At 36.9% G+C, this 22,639-nt stretch overlaps 1 protein-coding gene across 2 annotated transcripts in view; it reads right to left on the reverse strand.

Moving 5' to 3' along the window:
• Window positions 1-22,639, reverse strand: part of PACSIN2 (protein kinase C and casein kinase substrate in neurons 2) — a 63,361-nt gene that overhangs the window by 19,282 nt on the left and 21,440 nt on the right. For both annotated transcript variants that reach the window (XM_059815962.1, XM_059815963.1), the window contains exon 2: window positions 9,962-10,072. In XM_059815962.1, the coding sequence (XP_059671945.1) occupies window positions 9,962-10,021 (60 nt within the window). In that variant the 5' untranslated portion in view covers window positions 10,022-10,072. The remainder of the gene's footprint in view (window positions 1-9,961; window positions 10,073-22,639) is intronic.

Raw genomic sequence — 22,639 nt, forward strand, 5'->3', positions numbered from 1 at the left:
GTAAAGGGAAAAGAACTCTAGTCTTTATGTAGCCAAGGAACTACTAGGTTAACTGTAGATAAGTTAATTAAATTAAAAACCTATAAACACACTAAAGACACCCTGAATTCTGGAGAAGAAAAACATGACTTAATACGTTGTTTTATTCAAGACTATTTTCTCCAGTTCCTGAGGTGGACTGCAAACACTCTGTAAGACTTCCCCCTTCCCCTTCCCAAGAAGTATTTGAGCTAAAACAAACCTGACAAATTCTTTTATTTGTAGCAACTGACCATGAAAAAAAAAAAAAATTAAAAAAAATACTGTGTTTCTTTGTTTCAATCAGGGCCATGTTTACGTAACGCCTTGCAATTTTCAGATTTCTCTATTAGCACTGTTCAGTACATGAACATATGATTTTGCTAGTTAGAATAACTTTCCAATCATTCTGAGTATTTATTTCCTGTTAAACAGACAGCAGACAACTAGGACATGAAGTTACCAGTTTCCTTGTCCTACAAATGAAACGCTTGTTTCAGGAAGGTAAATTGTAATATTATAAACTTTCTTACAGTTTCAACAAGAGAGATGTTCAAAAGCTATATCCTGCTTTCATTTTAGCATCAACACTTCACCCATCCGAAAGAGACATTTTATTACATGATACCAAATTCAGCTGCTGTTTACCCTTAGTTGCCAGAAACACTTCAAAAAGGAAATAAAGAGGGTTTTTTCTTCAAAATACCCCCAGAATGGTTGCTTTCTTGATACAATCAGTGAATTCTGTGAAAACTGTAATTCACAGTTTTGTGTCACAACGCCCCACCCCCTTTTCTAAGTTGAGTTAAACAACAGCTCCCCCTTTTCCACTGCAAAAAATACTGAGCTTTGCTACTTATAAGCCTCAGTTGACTATATTTTGCCCCATTTATCTCTTACAGGCATTACAGATGCCTTCAGATCTCCATTTTGCTTAGTCAGGAAAACATTCCTTCTCATTTTGATATTTCCTCTCATGCATGAACACCGCAATGTCACCTCAAATCTTTTGTCAAATCTGAATTAGGGAATCTGTAATAACCAGAGGAAAACACAGAAGCGCACTGTGATGAGGCATTTAGCATTGTATAGTTAGCAGTCCAGTCATCTCTCCTTTGTAACCACCAGTATACTAACGTAGCCAAGCACTGTCACTGACATGATCTTTAGTGGGAATATTTAAGAGCTTACAACCTCATTATTTTACAATTTCACGGCACTAAACACAAAGGGAGAGTCTTAAATTATCTAGGCTCCTTTACCTCAACTAACAGATTTTAATTTTTTTTTAGCATATTCATAGAGCAAGATAAAAGCCTATAAAGAGTTAAACACACTTAGCAGGTTTTTTTGGTACAGTGAATGAAAAATACGGGTATTTTAATTTGCTAGCAGCCCAGAAGGTGACAAACATTCAGCTATTCTTCAACTCCAGTCAGTTAATCCTAGCATATCATGATAATTGTTATAACCACAAATATTTCAGGAGTTTCAAATGCCTGAAGTAAGATTTGATGTCAATTCTTTTTTCAAGCTTGCCTAGCTTATTCGTAACTAGTCAGCCTTTATGAACTGGAACCATTTGAAAGAAAGTCAGTCACCATAGCATACAACAAAGGGGTTTTTTATGGGCAAATATTCATAGGCAGGAAACACAATAATGAGATTTGAAGGCTCGCAGTCAAACCCACACATACTTATGGCCAATATGGGGACACACGTACTATTTCCAGCATTCCATTCAACCATGAATACAATTTCTTTTCAGCTACGTCAAACAGGAAGTTTCCGAACATTTCAACCAGCATTAACATCTATAATACTGTGGGGCTTTTGTAAATAAAAAGAATTATCTTGGTGTGTAATTAGTATGTACACAGTCCAAGTACCTATGAGCACTAGCTCTGTGTAAGTTTTGCAAGTTTGTCCATATAAATTCACCACTGGTTGCAAGAAAAATTCTGAGGAAGCTCTTAAACCCACAAAATCTAAAGCCAAGCATACCAGTAAGCAAACATCTGGCAATGTAAGTGGAGAACATTATGTTGCTCAATGTTAGGAGAAAAAAATGCATATAGGAGATAGGACAGGCATCTACTATTGCAGAGTCCAAATATTTTTAAAATGAAAAAGCAAACTAGAACAGTCTGCTTCATCAGCAAAAACCATTCATTGACAAGTAACTGAAATCCCTCAACATAGGAATACCTTTTCATATTCAAGAGTGAGTTTTGGGAGCTCCTCGCTCCTAAATTCCCTGCATCCAACACACACCCCCTCAATAGATACCTCATGTAAATGTTGGCTGATAGTAGCAGGCATGAAGCACAGGTATTGGAGTACCAAATGGGCAGGACCAAGACCATCTGAGCAGACAGCTTATAATGAAGTTCGTGGGAGGCATGTCCCTGCTATCCAGAGTGTCAGGTCTGGAGCTTGCCTTGCAGGTTTTTTGGGGGAGAATGGGAATGCGTATGATGGCCAAATTTAATCCACCCATACTACGTAGGAGACCAACTTCCTCTTTCTGAATAAGCTGAAAATCTTATCTTGCTAGGGGATATCTCAACAAATACTTCAGAATGCAATGAAAGCCACATGCTGAGCACCTCAAAATGCACACCAGGTCCTGTCCTCCCAGGAAATCAGTCACAGGCCTAAGTTCATATAGCTAATGCCAGTTGCTGTTTTAGCAGCTGTTCAGAATTACTTTTTTTTTATAAGTAGGTGTTTTCACAGGACAGTTAAACACCCCTGCAATAAATGGAGAGGACTCCACATTGCTGATGTGAGCAGAAAATAAGGGAGAGTAAGGACTCACATCTAGGGTGTAAGTGGCACAGCCTGTGAGGGACCCATGGCTCATTAAAAATAAGTGCTTCCACAGGCAGACTAGCTGGTCCTTTTGATGTCTTACCTTGCAAGATATGCATACAATTCTACTTTGATCTCTAGGAACACTTACTCATCGCCTTTCTTACCTTCACAGGTATCTAAGTGAACAATAGCATTTCTTTCAGCTTGCTCAAGGCATTTTTCTTTTAATATGACCACAATAATAGTGATCAGCAAGCATGAGGCCAGAGCTTAATTAACAAAACACATCATAAAATTGGCCTTCCATTTATTATTAATATACCAAATTCTTTCATGTGTATTTCAAAACTACTTCAATAGAACAGGGTCAATAGGGTTGTCCATTTCTTGTGTTTTACTAAAGCACTGCAATGTTGGAACCAACCAGTTTTGCCACAGTATTTTTGAAAGCAAGAAAGTGGCATGAATGATTATGACAAACTGAGATGTATTTACAGCAGTCGTACAAATGCTGAGAGTCCATTTGACAGATGAGAAAGAAATACAAAGCATTTAAAATTGCACATCAGGCTCCAAATTTTCCACTTTCCCTTGGAAAAGTTACTGCCATCCTGCTCCAGGCTATCACCAATAACCTTTGATTACCCAAAGCATGCCACCCCTGTCAGCTAAGTAACACAGATGAAGGAATTCCTTCTTGGAGCATACCAACAAGATTCCTCTGTCTTAAAAAAATTCCTGCACCCAGAGAGCCACGAGCTTAACCAGATACATCAAGGTACACTGAGGCTTGTTAGACAGATGAAGAATGAAAGAAGCAGCTTCCATTTCTTAAGTAAATTAAGGCATTACTACAACTGAAACTTTGATGAAATCCTCCACTGTTATTGTGGCAATTATCTTTCAGAATGTCTTTCCTTCTTATTATTTTGCAATTCCTTGCTCTCTAAGCAAGCTTACATGAAAACTCGTATGAAATTTTCTGTCTCCCAAAGTACTTCTATTTGGTAAACACCTGGACAAATTAGAGGAAAGTAAAAAGATTTGTTCTCCTGAAAAGGATTTATCATCCTGCTAAAAGACAAAAAAATTTTAGCAGTAGCTTGGGTTAACTAAATACTGAAAAAATTCCTCAATTTAAATGTGAAAGCTGCTGCTATTTCTATTTCATGCTAAAGAAAGATGTATATTTCTTGAAAGCCTCATTTTATCAGTTATATCAGCTGTTCTGATACAGGATACTACCTATGCCTAAACCTTCTCCTACCCACATCTTTTGACTGATATATCTACAGTAAGTCATCACCAAGAACACAAGTCCAAACAGCAACTTCTCCAGTTCCCTTTCAACATGACAGCTATTTCCCAACCACAAATCTGAACCTGATAACAATATCTATGTAGTAATTAAAAATACTAGTCTTTAAAGGAAACAAATTACTATTCGTGTTCCATTTCAAGCATTGAGCTTGACTCTCAATGCCGGAACTGGAAGTTTCCATGAACAGTTTTGAAATAGCAACCTAATAAAAAAAAGCTTCATTGATGAAGTAACCCACATTGAATTGCTCCATGGACAGTCTGAGCATATGCAAACAGACAAGATTAGAGCAGTAAGTTTAGTACCATGCAACCATATACTATAGATTCACATTTTTAAATGTGATCAAACTGCTAGTAATTATTTTTGTAATAAGGAGCCCTAGCAAAGGCAGTGACAACTCCAAAAGAAAGCAAACACTTCTAGAGACAGAAAACTGATTAAGAACCAAGTGTTTTATTTCCTAAACTCAACATTGTATGAAATCTCTGTCAACAGCAATGACAAAAACTTTGGTTTATCAACATTTTATTAAATACAGTTCTTATTATCAGCTCAACAGAACATCAACATTCAAGAAGTAAAAGTGGTTTAGTTTCAAAGATATGCAGTGAGCAAAAAACATTTTTCACATTCAGTTGTTCAGATAGGTCCCACACCCAGCCACCTCACTCTTTCCTAAACGTCTTTCAAGAAAAAGATGGGCTTTGCAGCACACTCCAACGGTAAATAAATTTGAGCTATTTTGGAGCGTAAGGGAACAAACTCTAAAGCTCACCCTGCCAGACTGTCTCTTCTGTGCCATGGCCAGGTTTAAATACATTCACTGCTTTCAGCTGTGGCAGGAAAACATAGCAGGGTGGCTTTCAACAAACTGCAGGCTGTCTTTAAAAACAAAGAAAAAACCTATCCTGTCAAATATCTTAAAAACCTCTAACGAAAAGGTGCAAATGACAAAATCTATGGTAACGATACAATTTCCAAACTGATTAAGAGTTCTTTACTTCTTGTTACCTGAGGCATGAAGTACTGAGGCTGGCACTCCAGAGACACTGCATCTTTTCTAATCAAGTCAGCCAAAACACATTGATCAAAGCAGTTTAGTTATCTATTTTCAGAAAGATTAAGACTAGAATCCAAGTCAAGACTAGACTGTCTTCAGAAACAATATAACCCATTCAGAACATACGGAAAAAGGACAAGTTTTAGACTAAAATTCAGTCAAATTTAGTTTGGTAGTTAAGTTTGACAGGCTTGCTGTTAGTTTCTGCATGTCACTTGACACTAAAGAGTTATTCCTAAGTTAAATTTATTAAGACTTGCACAGGACCTCCTGTACTTTAGGTTCATGTTCCACCAACAGCAGAAGCCTGGCAAACCTCCTTCCCCCTCTTGAATCTTGATCTGCAGCATAATTCCTGTCTTATTGTTTTGTCAGGCTTCTTTGGATTATTGTTTTGTCAGGCTTCTTTGGAGAAAGGCAAGGTGTGCAGTCAAATGGTACCTTCTGCCAAGGCATTACTTGGCCTCAGCAAACTGCTGGTTACCGTAATTATTCACTCAAACAAATAACCAGAAGTATATACAAACCAAAATACATTCCAGGCTAGCATCAGGCATGCATGTCAAAATGCAGTTAGCCTCAGAGAAATGCACAGAAGTAGAGTGCAGAGGTCACACAAGAATTATTCCTGGACAAAAGCAATAACTCAAAATATCCTGTATGAAGGCTACACTGCAGTGGACAGCACAACTTTAGGTACTTTACCACTTTCCCTTATCTTGTGCTTTAGTCGAAGCATTTTGTTCAAATCCCACCTTCCCTGCCACATGATGCTACATGCAACTATAAAGGTTGTCAAGCAAAACATAGGTTCCACATTATTCACATTTCTCACTATAATAGGGTATTGCCAAGACTACCGGTCTTCTGAATAGCTTCATACCCAGTAATAAGAAGTCATCCTACGGTAAGTATCAAAGTGCAAAGAAACAGCAATTTCTTTGCTTAATATAGTCTCTCAGCTATTTCCATTGAGACAAAAGTTTATATACATGTTTTTCTTAAGACAGCTTTGTAAACATGTTTATTCTCTCAAACTGCACAGACTCTGTAAATTTACCAAGTACAGCATGCATGAAGGTCAAAATACGCTAACATGTCAATCCTTCCTGCTAATAGTTCAGAATTACTATAAAATAATTTTTCCGTTTATATCAGAGTACTCTTGTTCATGTTTAGTTCCAAGTATCTTAGTGTATCCATAAAAGTTCCTTCTCTGCAGAATGCCAGGGATGTCATACCACACATTTCTCAAATCTCCATGCAGTTACATGAACGTTTAGGCATACCTACTACAGTCTTTCAGCTATACATACAGCACTTTATGATAACCTGCTATATCTTTTGATGTCTCTAACCTATTCTTTGTTGGGTTTTTTCTTTTCTTCTTTTAATCACAACACAAATGTCAGTGGTGATATTTTAAGCACTAATCAACTAAAAAACTTTTACAGTCTTCCCTCTGTTTCACTCAAATACCACTTAGTTTCAACATATTGACATTTCAAGCCTTTAGCCACTTTGCTAAAATAATGACAAAACCTTTACATCCATACTGAGAACACAACCGTCTCTATTAATGTTTTTAAGGAATCAGCATTTGTAGCCACAAAACCCCCAAACTTGTCTGTTTGTCCTAAGAATCAAACAGCACAAAGCAGAGGAACAGCAAAACAAGTAGTGTTTCCTACAAAATTCAACACTCAAAACTCCAAAATTCAGTGAAATATTCCCTTTTATTTTGCTAAACTATCAAAAGTTTAGTACAAGGAAATACAGGATTTTTAAATTTTTTTTTAATATGGTCATCAATTGCATGAAAAGTCCAATTTTGCTTTCAGAAAAAGTGTTAATACTTCGAATATCCTTAAAATCACTTCTGTAACAAAGCCATTGACTTATCATTGGGATTCATTTTTTACTACAGCCAAACTTTTGTATCACTCTCTGAAGAGTGAGTGTGAAGATGATCTCTAGAATTCTTAATGAACTGAATCCACTCCATGAGAATATAACTGCATCTTCAATTTTGGAGATTACTTTTAACTGATTTTAGCATATTATTAGTTAATATGATCTAAACAATGCTAGTTTTCCCCTTTGAACAACTTGCATACCTGTTCTAGTCAGCATTTGTCAACTCCCAGAACATATTACTTTTCCAGCCTGATGTACTCAAAGTTTCAGAAAAAACTAATTATTCAATCTGAAATTTTTCCTCTTGACAATTTTAACATAGCAACCTTTGTGTTGATATACCAAAAGACAAAGAGCAGAGCAAAGAATTAATCCTATAAAGAAAGAAAATGATTGCAATAGTGAAGTCTAACTTTTTTTTATCCAAGGATAAAGATAGATATACTCCTGCATTACACATTAGGCTACTGACATTGTTTATGAAACAGACTGCAGTTCTGACCTTTTGGAAGAAATACACAGGAAAGTCCAAAGAAACAGATTAAGAAGTAGTGTTTATAAAATTATATAAAATAAGTCACCAATAGCACAAACACAAAGAACACCTGTAGCCCACTGTTATGTTTTAACCCCCTCCAGCAACTAAGCACCACGCAGCCGCTTGCTCACTCTCCCCCAGTGGGATGGGGGAGAGAATCGGAAGAGTAAAAGTGAGAAAACTTGTGGGTTAAGATAAAGACAGTTTAATAAGTAAGGCAAAAGCCATGTATGCAAGCAAAGCAAAACAAGGAACTCATTCATTACTTCCCATCAGCAGGCAAGTGTTCAGCCATCTCCAGGAAAGCTGGGCTCCATCACACGTAACAGTTACTTGGAAGACAAATGCCATCACTCCGAATGTCCCCCCCTTTCCTCCTTCCTCCCCCAGCTTTATATGCTGAGCATGACATCATACGGTATGGAATATCCCTTTGGTCAGTTGGGGTCAGCTGTCCCGGCTGTGTCCCCTCCCAATTTCTTGTGCACCCCCAGCCTACGCGCTGGTGGGTGTGAGAAGCAGAAAAGGCCTTGACTCTGTGTAACCACTGCTCAGCGATAACTAAAACATCCCTGTATTATCAACACTGTTTCCAGTATAAATCCAAAACATAGCCCCATACTAGCTACTATGAAGAAAATTAACTATCCCAGCCAAAACCAGCACACCCACCTATAATAAGCATCAAATACATTTAAGCTATGCTTCGTAAAGGTCCTAGCTTAGGCTAATTGCTGTTTCTGATCATCTATCATCCTTTAATCTTTAATACTTGAGTTCACATTTGTCCAAACAATCATACTAGTTTACAGAATTCTCATTCTCATTCATTCATCTTTTATGCTTCCAGACACGATTACTTGACGGAAGACAACAGCTTGGTGCAGAATAGCCAGCCAGAAGTCATGTTCTCCTGCCAAGTATAGGATGCCCAACACGCATCAAAAAAATCCTCTTTGATCCAGGATTCTTTTTTCCTGACTGCCTCCTTATTTTGCTTTTAAACACTTCTACTAAGGAAGCCTGCCCAGAAAGTTGCCTCAGCATAAAATACAAAACACAGAATATCTGAGGCTGGAAGGAACCTCTGGAGATCATCTAGTGCAACCCCTTCTCAAAGCAGGTATGATAGATCAGGTTACTCAGGACCATGTCCAGTTGAGTCTTAGACACCTCTTAGAGCAGAGATGCATCCTCTATGCAGTCATACTACAGAGTACCCCTACAAAAAAAGGGGTTAAGACTTAGAATCTAGTAATTTTAAAACCACCTCTTTATAAATGGGGTAGACATATTTAACATAATAGTAAATATGTCTCCTCAAAAAATGATAGCTATCTACTAAACAAGAACCTCACTGACATTAAGTCTTGCCCTCACCACCACCACCACAGGTTAGCAGTCTAGAAAAGCTTTCATTTAAAAGGGAGCACAATGTTAGGTCACCAAAAATCAAGCTGTCTTACGTACTCTCTGGTAACAGAAATATACAGACATTTTCCCCCTAGCCATTTTCATGTTTGCTGTAGTTCAAACTCAAAAGAGCTCCCAGTCACATGGTAGAAATTTGCCCCACTGAATATAGTTCATCTGGACAGCATACTTGCCTCCAATCATGTTGAGACTGACACTGTCAAACCTTTCTTTTTCTTGCAAGAAACTTTTTTATAAAGCGTTTTCTGCTTTATGAAGTTTGTTCTCTTTAAAGCTTAATCAAATTATCATAACATCTGAAAGCCTTCTTCAGATTTGGGCAGCATAAATTACTGATATTACAATGTGCTTTGTATTATCTTTCTGCATGTATGCTCTTACATTGAGATAAGAATAAGATAACTTCTCTCAAAAAAGTTTATACTTATATCTAGACACAAACAGGAGACATGCAGAACATTCACACACTATCTTACATCTGTAATTTATGTACACTTACAGTAGCCTTTAATGAGTTAGTTTAGATTTAACATTGAACACTGAACCCCCTTGGTAATTTTAAAAGCTACCCACCCACACCCCTCTTCAGCATAAAAACTGACAAAGGTTCAATTCTGAATTGCATATCCTACCCAAACGGATGATCAAGTTTGTGCCAGTTAAAAACCCTTGACAGAACTAGGCCAAAATCTAGAAGGTCATTTCTACCCTGAAGGCTATTTCTGCAGATCACAATAACCAAAGGCGTCTTGTATTGCAGCTCTCTCCATAGTTTACAATGTACGAAAATCAGATTTTCTCTATTAAGTGTAAAAAATAAAATCGAAATATTGTGATAAAACATTCGGGTTACCTCCCAGAAGCTATCACTAGAAACTTCTACTCCAACGGAATCATCGTATGAGCCAGACATTTCTATGTGTGAAGAACTTGTAAGTATTCAGAGCTTAAACACCTTCAGAATCTGTAAAAAGATAGAAAAAAATATTTAAGAGCATTACTAAATGAAAAACGGTTATCAAAAGAGAAAGGAAGTTAAGTAACATCCTTCAATTCTTTGATATCTAGGGATGCCAAATAAAAACAAGAGGTAACCACACAGGGCGTGTAAATAAGTGCGTTTTGCAACAGAACACTATTGTACCACACAAAGTTCTTGGCTCTTATCATGACTTTTGATGTCCAGAAAATGTTCAGTCCATCTGCCTGTATCAAATTCCACCGAACTCTTGAATTTCTTTTATCATAAAAATTCCTATTACAACCAAAAGAAAAGATTGAGCAGCGTGATGCTTACTTAGTAAGTATTCCACTTCAAAGCATTCCGTAAGAGACAATCAACTGACCTCTGCTACTCGTACAATAACCTGCATTGCTTCTTATTCCTTTTCCACTGGAAATCTGTATTATGTAATGAAACCCACTGGAAATATTTAAGGCCAAAACCACTTGCTGATTTAAAGAAAAATAAATAAATAAATCTTCTTTTCAGAAGGAAAAAGTTTTATTTCTGTAAGAATTTTAAATTCAAATCATCTACTTGAAAGCTAAAGGCATCCACAAATGCAAAACAGAGCTTCCTCAGCAACAATGTAAAGCAAAAACAATGTGAAGAGCATTGCAGCTACACAAGTCAAATGCAGGAGACAAGACCAGCTTCCTTCCCAAAAGTCTTAGTACAGTTTATGATATTCAGACAGCCCCAGTTATCTCACCCAGCCACCTGTGACTAGATCTCTTACTGGGCTAGTAACTGAGTTACTTGTTATTTTCTTGCCACCACTCTTGCGCATTTCAAAGCGGATAATACATTCTAACTGATGGTATGATGCACATATCTACCGTTCCACAGGTACCAAGTAAAAAGTTATAGGCTCCATGACAGGGCTCCTTGAAGCTGACAATTACTTTCTCTAGAAGTTGAAACTCCCACACCTAGTTTTACTGCATTTTATTTGTGACATGTACCATACTATTTCATTGTTTTCTTTTAGCAAAACAAACAGAAAAAAAAAATCAACTCCAAATTCTGATCTTTATTAGAAGTCACTACTTTAACAATTCAGGCATTCTCACTTATACAGCCAGAGTTGCATGGAAGAAAAACATGTCCAATCCTCATCAAAGGAGATGACTGTTTAATAAAGCACTGTGTATAAAAAAAATATTTAGGGTTACCCTAAGCTAACATTTAAGATAAGTATCAAAAACAATACTGAGGCAAAAATTCAGGCACTTACATCCACAAATGTGGTCTGCAGGGTGGAGAACAAGAGGTAGGAGAGGAAGGAAACAGCTCCCTCCCACAACACACGCATGCAAATCCCTGCCTAATCTCTACAGATACTTCATCAAGCTCTCTTGTTTAGATTTCTCCCATCAAGTTTGCCTACAACTACTGCCAGGACTACATACAGGTAAACAGATTTTAGCCGCCTTCTAGGATGAATACCTTTATCAGTAGACTATAAAGTGAAGCTCCCTCTTTCTTTTGCCTTATAAATCTTGCTTCCCTTAATGCAATAGGGCCACTTCAAAAGGAAGAGTAGAAAATGCCTACAAACCTGGTCTCCCTTGCAACCTAGTGGTTATGCCACGCTGCTGAGAAACGGAATTGAAAGCCTCCAAGGCCAAGGAGAATTCAACGCTAAATTCGCATTTCTTGGATACTCTGAAAATAACTGTAACATAAGGGTAGGCATACACCACTTGTTTGTAACAAAAACTTGCTACTGAAAGAAAACAGTTGTTTGGACAGTTACAGCACAAACAGAACAAAGAACTGCTCTGACTGGGAAGACAAGCTGTTTCTCCTGAACAGTTTTTCATCCAACTCATTTCCATAAACCAATTCACAGAAAGCTTAAATAACCTTAACACTGAATACAGAACTGAAAACTACAACAGAAACATCAACTGTTAGATTTTTATTTTGAAGAGATAGCCAAAAATACAGGAAGGGTTCCTCAAAACAGCAACAGTTAGAAAGGAAGATGATATATTGAGACAAAGTATTTTTACATGATAGTGTAACAATCTTCAACTTACGTTATTAGTAATTACAAAATAACCGGCTTTTCCACCTGTGCTTTTATTGAACCAAGAGGGAAAAGTGCATTAAAACACTATTCAATTGTCAGTTTCTTAGCAGCACACCTTTACATGGAATGTGTTCTGTCTAGCTAAATTTTGGCCGTTGCAATTCTTACAATATATCACGGTAAGCAAAGATCACATTTGTAAGCCTTTCTTAAATAGCCATAAGTAGCACAAAGAGGAAACAGAAGTGCAATAAACTTGCAACTAGTTGGACAAACTCAAAAGAATAGTTTGACATTAAACAGCTTTTTCTAAAAGTTTGTTTTAAAGTTTTCACAAAAATACAAGCTTATGCACTGGTATCTTTAACCATAATTTCTGGTATTATTTTATCTGATCAAAGGGAGACCTAGAGTTTAAAAACAACTTCTTAGATCAATAAACATTGCTAGCTGGATTCTGTTAACTGTTTGTGTCCTCTTGCCTTTTTCCCATTGAGGCAGCACTAACACTCACATTACTCTGAAACCAAGTAAGCAATTGAAGCAAGCATATGACCCAGGCATGCCATGCAGAACGAGGAAAGCAAGAAGATTCCAAAGGTTCTCAGGAAGGGTAATAGTTGTTTTTCTATAGTACGCCAAGATCTTTCAACCAGTGTTTACTGCCATTTAGAAGAGATCAGGCAGACAACTGTAGAGTTCAGTGTCTTGGAAAAAGAAACCCTTACGCAAAAGTATAAACCGAAAGGAAAGTTTCAACAAGTCAACAAACCAGACAAGAAGTATTTTTTCCCCTCCAATTACAAAAAGAAAAGACAGGGAAAGTGTTCTGAAGTAATAACACAGCGTCCGCTTACCTTTAACAAAATAGCCTAAACTATACCAGTGCTGGAAATTCAATCTGAAAAGCTACATGGAAAAATTGGAAAAGCTGAAACAGAGGAACATTTTCTTAAATGAGGGAACAGGTTGTGGGGACTTTTTTTTTAAAAAAACTTTTATTCCTCCTCAACTAAAACTACATAATACACAGAGCTATCCTTTTTTCCATAAAAGCATGAAAATGATCAGCACTCAGGAAATTCTGAGGGATTTAAGGTTTTTATATGCCAATACTATGTTGTGAGAAAGTATGAGCAAGCGTATTTAGGGAAATATTATGAAGTCATAGCAACAACTGGCACAGAAAAACACTATTTGTACAGCACTACTTAAAAATAAACTGAATACTGAGATAGGAACATTAGGCGGTATGAGTCACGCTACCCTCATGAAATAGAATTATTACAGCAGCCAGTCCTTTAGCGCATATTTTGTTAGGGTTTGGTTCTCCCATCTTCCAAGTGAATTTGCAGAGTCTTCACAACAAAAGTTCATTGCACTTTGATTTGCAGGGTCTTCCATTTCACTATAAAAAGTAAAACTATGAACAACTAAGGCTGTCAGTATAAAATCTGCGAAACTTAGATCAAGATGGCAAAAGAGATGAGTTCTGCACAGATTCTCCAAAATGTTCACCTGCATCTCACAAAGCTGGGGGTTCTTTTGTCAGCTAGATTGCAGCAGAACCACTAACTCCATAGGAAAGCATGGTGCACACACGCAGTTCCTATATTCCCACAACAGTCTGGCTTCATCCACTCTGGCCTTTATCTTCTCATTCCATGACTCCAGGCCCAACTCTTCATGAGAGCCTACACTGCCTTTTTCTTGTCCCTCAACTACTTGCTGAGCAAGCAGCAGCACAGTGCTCTAGCAGTTTCCACCCACCTTCACACTGACTGGTAAACCAGCTCACCAAACAGGACAGATTATTACTGAGCTCACATTAAGATTTTCTTGAGCAGGTCCATCAGTTTAGGTTTCTCCCACCCAGCTGCCAGTTTTCACAAAACTGTAAGAAATGTGTATCTTTATCTCTGCTCTTCTTCAACATTTGTCTGAAACTGACCAATTGGTTCAAAAAATTATGGAAACAGGAAGTTAGAGAAGGCAAAGGTATAAGCCTCATGTTCCTCAGAAGAGAGATTAAAGATCTTCACTGAATAGAAAACACCTCTGGATCACGCTCTTTGCCTTTTCCTCAACGTGCTCTTAGCGAACACAAATACGATCTCGTAGCTTTCACACTTCTCAGGATATTTTCTTCCCCTGTGTCAAAGAAGTTTGGGATTTCCATTAAAACCCAAAGTCTCAACATTTTATTAATCACGAAGTCCAGAGGTCTTAAAACAAGTTTTTACCTGTGTCACCACAGGCACATAAAACCACCAAACATGAAGCAGCACAAAGAAAGCGTTACCAGTTCAGAGCCCTCGTTGCCTTTTCTCATAAAAAGTCCCAGCACACATTAGCTAAGAGAACTTATATAGGCTAAAAATAAACCATGAAGTCCAAATGAAAAAAGTAACTATATACTAAATAGAACATACTATAATAGCTACAGAAATGGTGCAAACAAGCAAGGCTCAAGTTTCTTGACTTAGCGATTTTTAAGCAATTCTTGTAAGTTAGGATACATTGATCTTAAACACAAGGAAACTGACCAATAAATAAATGAGACTTTTTTTAAAGCTGCCTCTTAGGGAACATTCTAGCAATGCTATATGCTAAAGACCTTGAATTTCTTCTGTACTGCTGGTGCCCTACAATGTGAAAAGAATTGCTATAAATATCCTGAAGGCTTAACACATGAGGATTTTAGAAAATATTAACTAATAATGAGCAAGCAGACCTTCAGATACTGCACACAAACACATCTGAATAGAATATGCTGCCTCTGCTCTCAAGAAGTTGGTTTTGATGCTGTTACCTTTAAAGCAATTTACAAAAATCCTTGCTTCATTCATGTTGAAATACTAGATATTTTTTACTCCCTTTTTCTTCATGTGTCAGGTGGTAGAGATTAGCACAACACACGACTTGCAAAAATCTGTGCAACAAATGCAGACTTTTGAGATGCTAAAATAATCCAGTGAATTCCAAAGCTTCTTTTAGGTGTTTTCCAACAGTAAGATGGAAAAAACATTTAAAGAAACCCTTCAGTTTATCCAGGTTGCTCAGGGTTTTACACAGTCAGGTCTTGAAAACCTCCAGGTATGGAGACTGCACGACCTCACTGTGCAACCTATTTCAGTGTTTAACTGTCCTCAAGATGAGAGGCAGAAGAAAATAAATTAATTCATACTTAGAAAACCAAATGGTCGCTTCAGCCATTAATATTATCCTTATGTTTTCTCTAAGGACTCTACAGAAGCAAGCTCAGACAAAGACAGTCTACCAGCCTCTAGAAGAGAAAAGCACCTGGTCACATTTCACACTACCTTTCAAGCTTATTTTTTGAATGACAGGATTTATCACTACAGATCTGACTTGGCAGGGTTCCAAGTTTTGTGACTAGGGAGTGGAATACTTAGGGATAAGGATATACTCAACTTGGATTAGCTGTTCATAAAAACTTTCAGCTATAGTATTTTTCCTTATTACTCACTGAAGTCTGAGGTTTTGTTCCACACAGAATAGCAAGAAAATGAGACTTCATTGTACAGAAACAATCATGTCCTATGCTTTAAGTGCAAATCATTGTAGTTTGCTATCAAGTGTAGTTACCATGAATGTGCTGCATCTCATACTCCCTGGTTAAATCAAGCAATTTAGACATTGCTTCCTTTTCTAGTCTGTCCAAAGAACTTGCTCTATAAGAGTTCCCAGTTTCTTCAGGGTTGCAATTTGTTTACTGTTTACATAGACAGAAAAAAGTTACTTTAGCAATATTGTGAAAACATGTACCAAAACCTATTAAGAATCACAGCTATTGACACTGAGAAGTCCATAAATTAATAGGACAAGTAACTATAAGAAAAAAGGTTGCTTTGGTTTACACATTCAAGTGACACCAAGGAATTCTAGCCCCTGGGTGCCGGGAACAAATGCATCAGACCACGATTATTCACTACTACTCAGTGTTGTGAACTCTTCTAATTGCAATCAGTAGATATGAGTGCATGTTATTAATAGAAGTCAGGCCTTATATTTTCGACAGTAGAGTCTTAAATCAATAACTTTGGCCTAATTCTTATTCTTCAATCTATAAAACAGGGAGAATAGCACCCTCTTTCACAGAGATTATAGAAAATCTGTTAGTCTCTGCCAAGAAAACAATTACAGCAACAAATACCAGAGAAAATTCCATAAAAGGAAATTGAATCACTACTTCCTGGGGAATTCAGCCTGTATGTTAAAGTTAGCAGAGCCACACACCGAATAACATTTTTGAAAGAAGTTGACGGCAACCTATTTGGTGAACCCTATATCCTGAGCACTGAAGGAAGGAATCTAGGAAATGTATGCTGTTACAAACTATGTAAGCATATTTCCTATTATGCACACTCCTCTGAGACTGGGAGCAATATTTTTTCTTATATTTTCTAGTTGGAATACCTGAGTCTTTTGCCACCTAGACATTTTTCAGTTATCAAATACATAAAGCTACTAGTTCATAATAGTCATTCATAACCGTAAGTAAGAGTAACAAGAGATTCCTTGCACTTCTGTGGCTTGCAGGCGGCAGGAAAAGGAGTGAGAAGCGGCCAGAAGCTGGTAGGAACCGTGAGGGAGGGCGTGCAAGCTGCCGGGGCAAGAGGGATGGCGGTGGGAGCCAGGGAGAGGAGCTGCCTGGCTTCAGCCCAGCCAGAGGACGGCAGAGCAAAGGGGCTTCCGCAGGTGTGTGACTGCTTCTGGGTCTTCCCCCTCCCCATGCTCCAGGCAGCAATCAGAAGCTGGTGTTAAATGCCAATTAAATAAACCCCCTGAGTTGAGGCTGCTTGGTTCCCAACAACTTCCTCACTACCAGATTACATTCACCGATACTCAGGTTTGTTAAATGCTATATGTGCAACATGAAATAGAAAAACACCGAAAATAGCATTAATTCACTGCCTAAATAGGCAAGTGGTGGACACTGATTCAAGCCATAGTTCTAGCACACATCAGAACATCACTAAATCAGTTAAAATTTCCTTGATATTTACCACATGTAAAAAACCCCCACAACCATAGTGAGAAGACAGTATCTCAAATTAAAGTCTTGAGGCACATTGACACTGTACGACTGAAATTTTACAACGTATAAATTTCACAACGCATAATATAAGGAATAAGAACAGCTATTTTAGTCATTACATTTTATTAAGCACAGTTTGAATATTTTATTAAATAAATGAAACTTTAAATTACTGATTAAGTTTGATCATCTTTGAATAACACACACAGCAGAGAAATGCATCTCTGAAGTGCAAGGCAATGACCCAGACATTGTCAGACTCTTAGCCTCCACATTATGTTTCATATATGTACAAGTATTATCTCACTCTCACACTCTAGAGAAGATAGGCCCCAGTTATGAGCCACTGTCTCTGTCTGGTTTTATATTCAGAGGCAATATAACTGAACCCTTCAAGCCTCTTGGAAATGCATGCCTTCACTGCAGGCATGAGCAGCAATGGCAGTGATGTAGTTGTCAGAGAACTAGCTCTCATCTCCTATCCTTCTTCCCCTTAATTTTCTATTAGACATGCCAGTTTTTTGCAGATTCAAGACCTAGCTGTCCTTACGAGCTCCTACATGCTGCCAGCATAATCTCCCTCTACATTTTTCCAACTAACCAGGAGATGCCTTAAATAGCAAAATACTGACTTTGGGGAAAAATAATTTTTTATTCTCTGCCTGACAAGCCACTCTGTGTAGGTATATTATTTTAATCTTGCATTTTTTTGTTTTAACAAGTAAAGTTATTAATCACCTTCAGAGGCTTTGCAGAGGTTTCTGATTTTAAGTTAAATGGACAGCGACCACAGGAAATTAACAACACTGCAAACTACAAGCTTTAAATGGCATAGCTATACCAGCTAAGGACACAAAGTTGATACACATCTGTGCTGGGAGCTTTAAAATATTTGGATATACTTAAAACAAACCTTAACATACTCAGATTATACTTTTTTCTTAGCTGGAGGTAGGAGGGATGATGCAGCAACCAGAATAAACCATCCAAGGAAAAAAAAAAAATCTAGTTCTGCAGATACAAACTGCACCTGCATTTACAACACTGCTCAAAGCTGGATAGCATTTTTAAAATACTCCTGCTGTACGCCAACCAAATATATGACCTAGGGCATGCCAACATTGAAAGTTTTTACTTTGAACCCCTGGTACCAATCTGCATGGAAATTACCTCATCACTAGGTTTTAGTTTTAAAATATCCAAAGCTGATAAAAGGTTTCATTGTTTAACATGCTTCTGATGTATTTAATCAAGAAAGTTTGATTTATTTTTTTTAAACCATCACCACTACACAACGTTAAGTGGTTAAATTTGAAGTTGATTCCCATGAAAGTGTTCTGATACAATTTTTTCTGTGCCTTGAAAGTCAGCAAAGGAAAAATCAATTACAGAGAAGTTTGAGCAATTATGATTCATACCAAGAAAAATGCAAATGCCTATCTTCAGCTTTATTCAGGCAGGCTTGTGAAGATTAAGTTTAGAGCTCTTACAATTATTATTTCAGTGACAAAACGCATACGCACTATTTTCTATTTTTCATTAAAAACCATTTTCAACTCCAGCAGCCTACCACTGAGCAAAACTTCCAGTTTTGTAAATTCAGTTCCACAAGTGGCTAGGTGCTGCAGGAGATATTTCAAATACAGACTCAACAGTATGAGCTTTTAATAAAGGCTTGAATTTCCCTAAGCCAAAATTTTACCATGCCAGAATTTCTGAAGTACTGTTTTGGGGTTTTTTTCCTGCATCTCCTCTTCTCTGTAAGGACCTATGAACTTTAGGTTATGGAGTATTAAGCATCACACAAGATACAGAAAAATGCTTATAGAGATTACATGGAGTGCTAAGCAGAGGCAAGGAGTCATCTTTTGCCTTTCCAACCTGGTAGTGAAGTCATGCTTGTTGCAAAAGACTAGCTCCATGAATTTAAAGTGTCATTAAAAGGAATGTACATCACTATTGAAAGTGTTTCAGCAAGGACACACTTTCATATATATTCTTAACTAAAAATTATGCATTTTCTTTCACTTCTTGGAAGACAGAGCTCTTCATTTCAAATACAAGATACTGTCTGCATACAAAGTGATACTTACTGTGTCCTTAAGTATGGAATACATCTCTTAAATTACTTAATACACTGCAAGGTACTCCCTCCTACATCACTTCGTTAGACCTATGCTGAAGGCAAAAACAGGGCCTTCAATGCAGATGAAGACAGAAAAGAGGTGTATTAAGCAGTTCTCCAATACAGGAACATTGTTAAATTTCATTATAGGTTTTAAATGACGAAAAGGTTAAATATAGTAAGTTTTATCCATGCTATTTTATAATCCTCAAAAACTGAGCTTGTAACATTTTTGAACACTATCCTGTATTAAGAAAGGAAATGTAAACAAAGAGCTAATCCCTATTACTTTATGAAGAGAAAGGGACATGATAATCGGAGGATTATCATTCGAGGATATCCAATTTCCTCAAATATGCTCCTCAATACAGAGATCTCAGGATTAAGGGCCATCAGAGGAACAAATACAATTAGAAAAAAAGTTAAAAAGACTGCCTACAAGTTCTGGAAGTCTCTCTCAAATACCTTCTCAGACCATTTCCTGTCCTTCAGAATCTACTGTAAAATCTAATTCTCACATTTTTAGAGCTCCTTTAAAACAAGCAGAGTCAGATAGCATTATAGCTTTACAAGACTTGAAAACCACAGTGTAAACTCAAACATGGACACAGTGTTAGAAAAGTGTGACAAATACAACAAAAAAAATTATGATAGTATGCATACAGCTGCCACAAATTCTGTCAAAAGTATGAGAATACATAATACAAAATGAAGGTCCTATGAAATGTATCATATTCCCAGTACTTCAAAAAACTTCAGATACTCATTTAAGATAAACTTTGATGATCTTACCTAATATTAGAATTTTGAGACTATAGTGCTTCTTCCCACACAAAGCAACTCCAGTTTCAACAATTGTTTAAAACTCAATAGTATTAGTATTTTACATCCAGGAAGAGATACCAAAAGACCACCACAGTTAAGAATTCAAAAATATGTCTGCTAAAAAGCTATTGAAATGTACCTTTTTAAAAACACACCCTCAAGTTCTCAAAGGATAGAGATACCATTTTAAAAGTATTTTTCTGTTGTAGAGGTCAGCTTTAATTTTGTGGTAAAAAACCAAACACCAATGCCAGGCTATGACATGCATTTAAATTAACCTGCAAGACAGCCATTAGGGGTTCTGAGCAAATTTATCTAGAGCATCTAGTAGCCAAAAAAGCTTAATTTTCTTCTATAATTTCCTTCAATAGTCTATGTGATGCATATACAGCAAAAAAGGAACTGTGCAATTAATATATATTAAATAGACATTACAATTTGTTTGATACAGGATTTGATTTAACCCTTATTTAGCACTTATTTTTTAGGCTAAAGTATTCACCATAGGCTTCTAAACTCTTACGTTACCATTGAAATTTTAAAAAATTATTAAGATTAGGAGATATCTGAACTCACTACAGGAATTAGCTGGAGCCAAAGGCTCAGCTATTTCATTTCATCCCACTGGAGGATAAAAACACCTTATCTGTTTCTACACTATGCTCTGAAAATTCTATCTTCAATTTAGAGTAGTTTTGATACACTATGCAGAGTTGTATCTTGTTTCCTGGATCACCAGCACTTCTTGGCAAATTAATTCTCCCTATTGAAATCATTATTAGCAACATTTCCTTCAGGATTGTTCTGTAGAAGAAAAAGGCAAAATTAGTAACACATCTAAAGCTGAAATCAAGGTGACCTTGATAAAAGAAAAAAAAAGTAGTTGCTAAATCACATGAAAAGCCCCAAACCATAAGCATTATGTCCTTACTTCTATAAGTTGTAGAATATGTAATTTATCACAAACTCATTGCACAGTAATCAGTAACTGTTGAAGGGAGACAACTGTTCCCCAAATTCTCTCTCCAAACTTTCAGACTGATTTCTATATTGACTGTTCTTAAAAACATAAAAGGAGACATTGTAAAATAATGGAATTTTAAATTTAAGTACTGTAGTTAGTCTAAAAACCAATTTTTTAAAAAGCATCTCACAAGATAGTTTTATAACAAGTAAGATGAAGATTTTATCAAATTGTTTTGCAAACTGATCTTGGTTTTAATCAATATTTAATTTTTGAAACAAACTTTGGAGGTGTACTGTCCTGTTGAGTACTGAGTACTACCTGCAGATTCTGTGCAGGTATAGTGCAGAGGAATAGCACTGATGATTTAATTTTTGAAACAAACTTTGGAGGTGTACTGTCCTGTTGAGTACTGAGTACTACCTGCAGATTCTGTGCAGGTATAGTGCAGAGGAATAGCACTGATGCATTCTCTAGCAGAGAAAACACGAAATAGCATTTACAGCTGCACCGACAAAGCAGCTGCAGAAAAAAGCGACATGGATACAACTGTTCTAAAATGGCATATAATTAAGAAGCAAAATAGAACATTACAAGAAGTACTGCCTCAGACGTCAAAACTTTCTGTAGATAAAAGGTGTCGTGGGACTTATGACCACACAAGTACCACAAAACATGAACACTGCTGTACTTGAAAATAGAAAACCCCACAGAAGTGCGTAAGTAAAAAGTAATACAATAACCATTCTACAAAGAAATGTGCGTTTTAGACAGCAGACTGTTTAAGCCCAGAACCATCATTTCAAACATGATCACACCCTCTTACATTCAAACAAACATTGCAAAATATCACATTCACTTGGCTAAAGATATTCATATCAGTTATGACACAGCATAGTAAATTTTTTGGTAGGAAAAAAGCAACTATTAGAGTTGTTTGGAAAAGACATTCAATATACTGTTTGCAAAATAGGTGCCTCAATTCACTTGCATTTTTTCCAAATATGGAGTTCAGCAACATGACTGCACAGATAGCTGCAGTACCTGCACAGCTTTGCCTGACCTCCATTTCCACAAACAGAACTCTCTCACAGTGTCCTTCATTTCCTGGGGGCTGATGAAAACCTTGCAGCTCAAGCTAAGGTCTTTTTTTTTATTCCCCACATTGCAGCACTCAAACCAACATGGGGTTTTCAGTCACACACATTTCTAATGGTTCTGCATAGCTGTAAAGTTGAATATTCGGGTTTACTATAATCTTTAGGAAAGACCACAGGTAGCCCATATTAAAGGAAGGTATTTTTAATCGTACAACTGGCTTCAGTTGAGAACAGTGGTTTTAAATACCTCAGTGAAACATGTAGGCGCATTTTGCAGATGCGTCGCTTAGGAAGCAGCTGTGTTGTTTTGGTGTTTCACAGTCAAAAGCCGTATTTTTCCATCTCAGGAAATATGGGGCTGTAATATTAATTAATAAAATACTAATACGCATTGAATAGAAGCATGTCTAAACC

This window comes from Gavia stellata, chromosome 4 (assembly GCF_030936135.1).
Source record: "Gavia stellata isolate bGavSte3 chromosome 4, bGavSte3.hap2, whole genome shotgun sequence".
Lineage (NCBI taxonomy): Eukaryota > Metazoa > Chordata > Aves > Gaviiformes > Gaviidae > Gavia > Gavia stellata.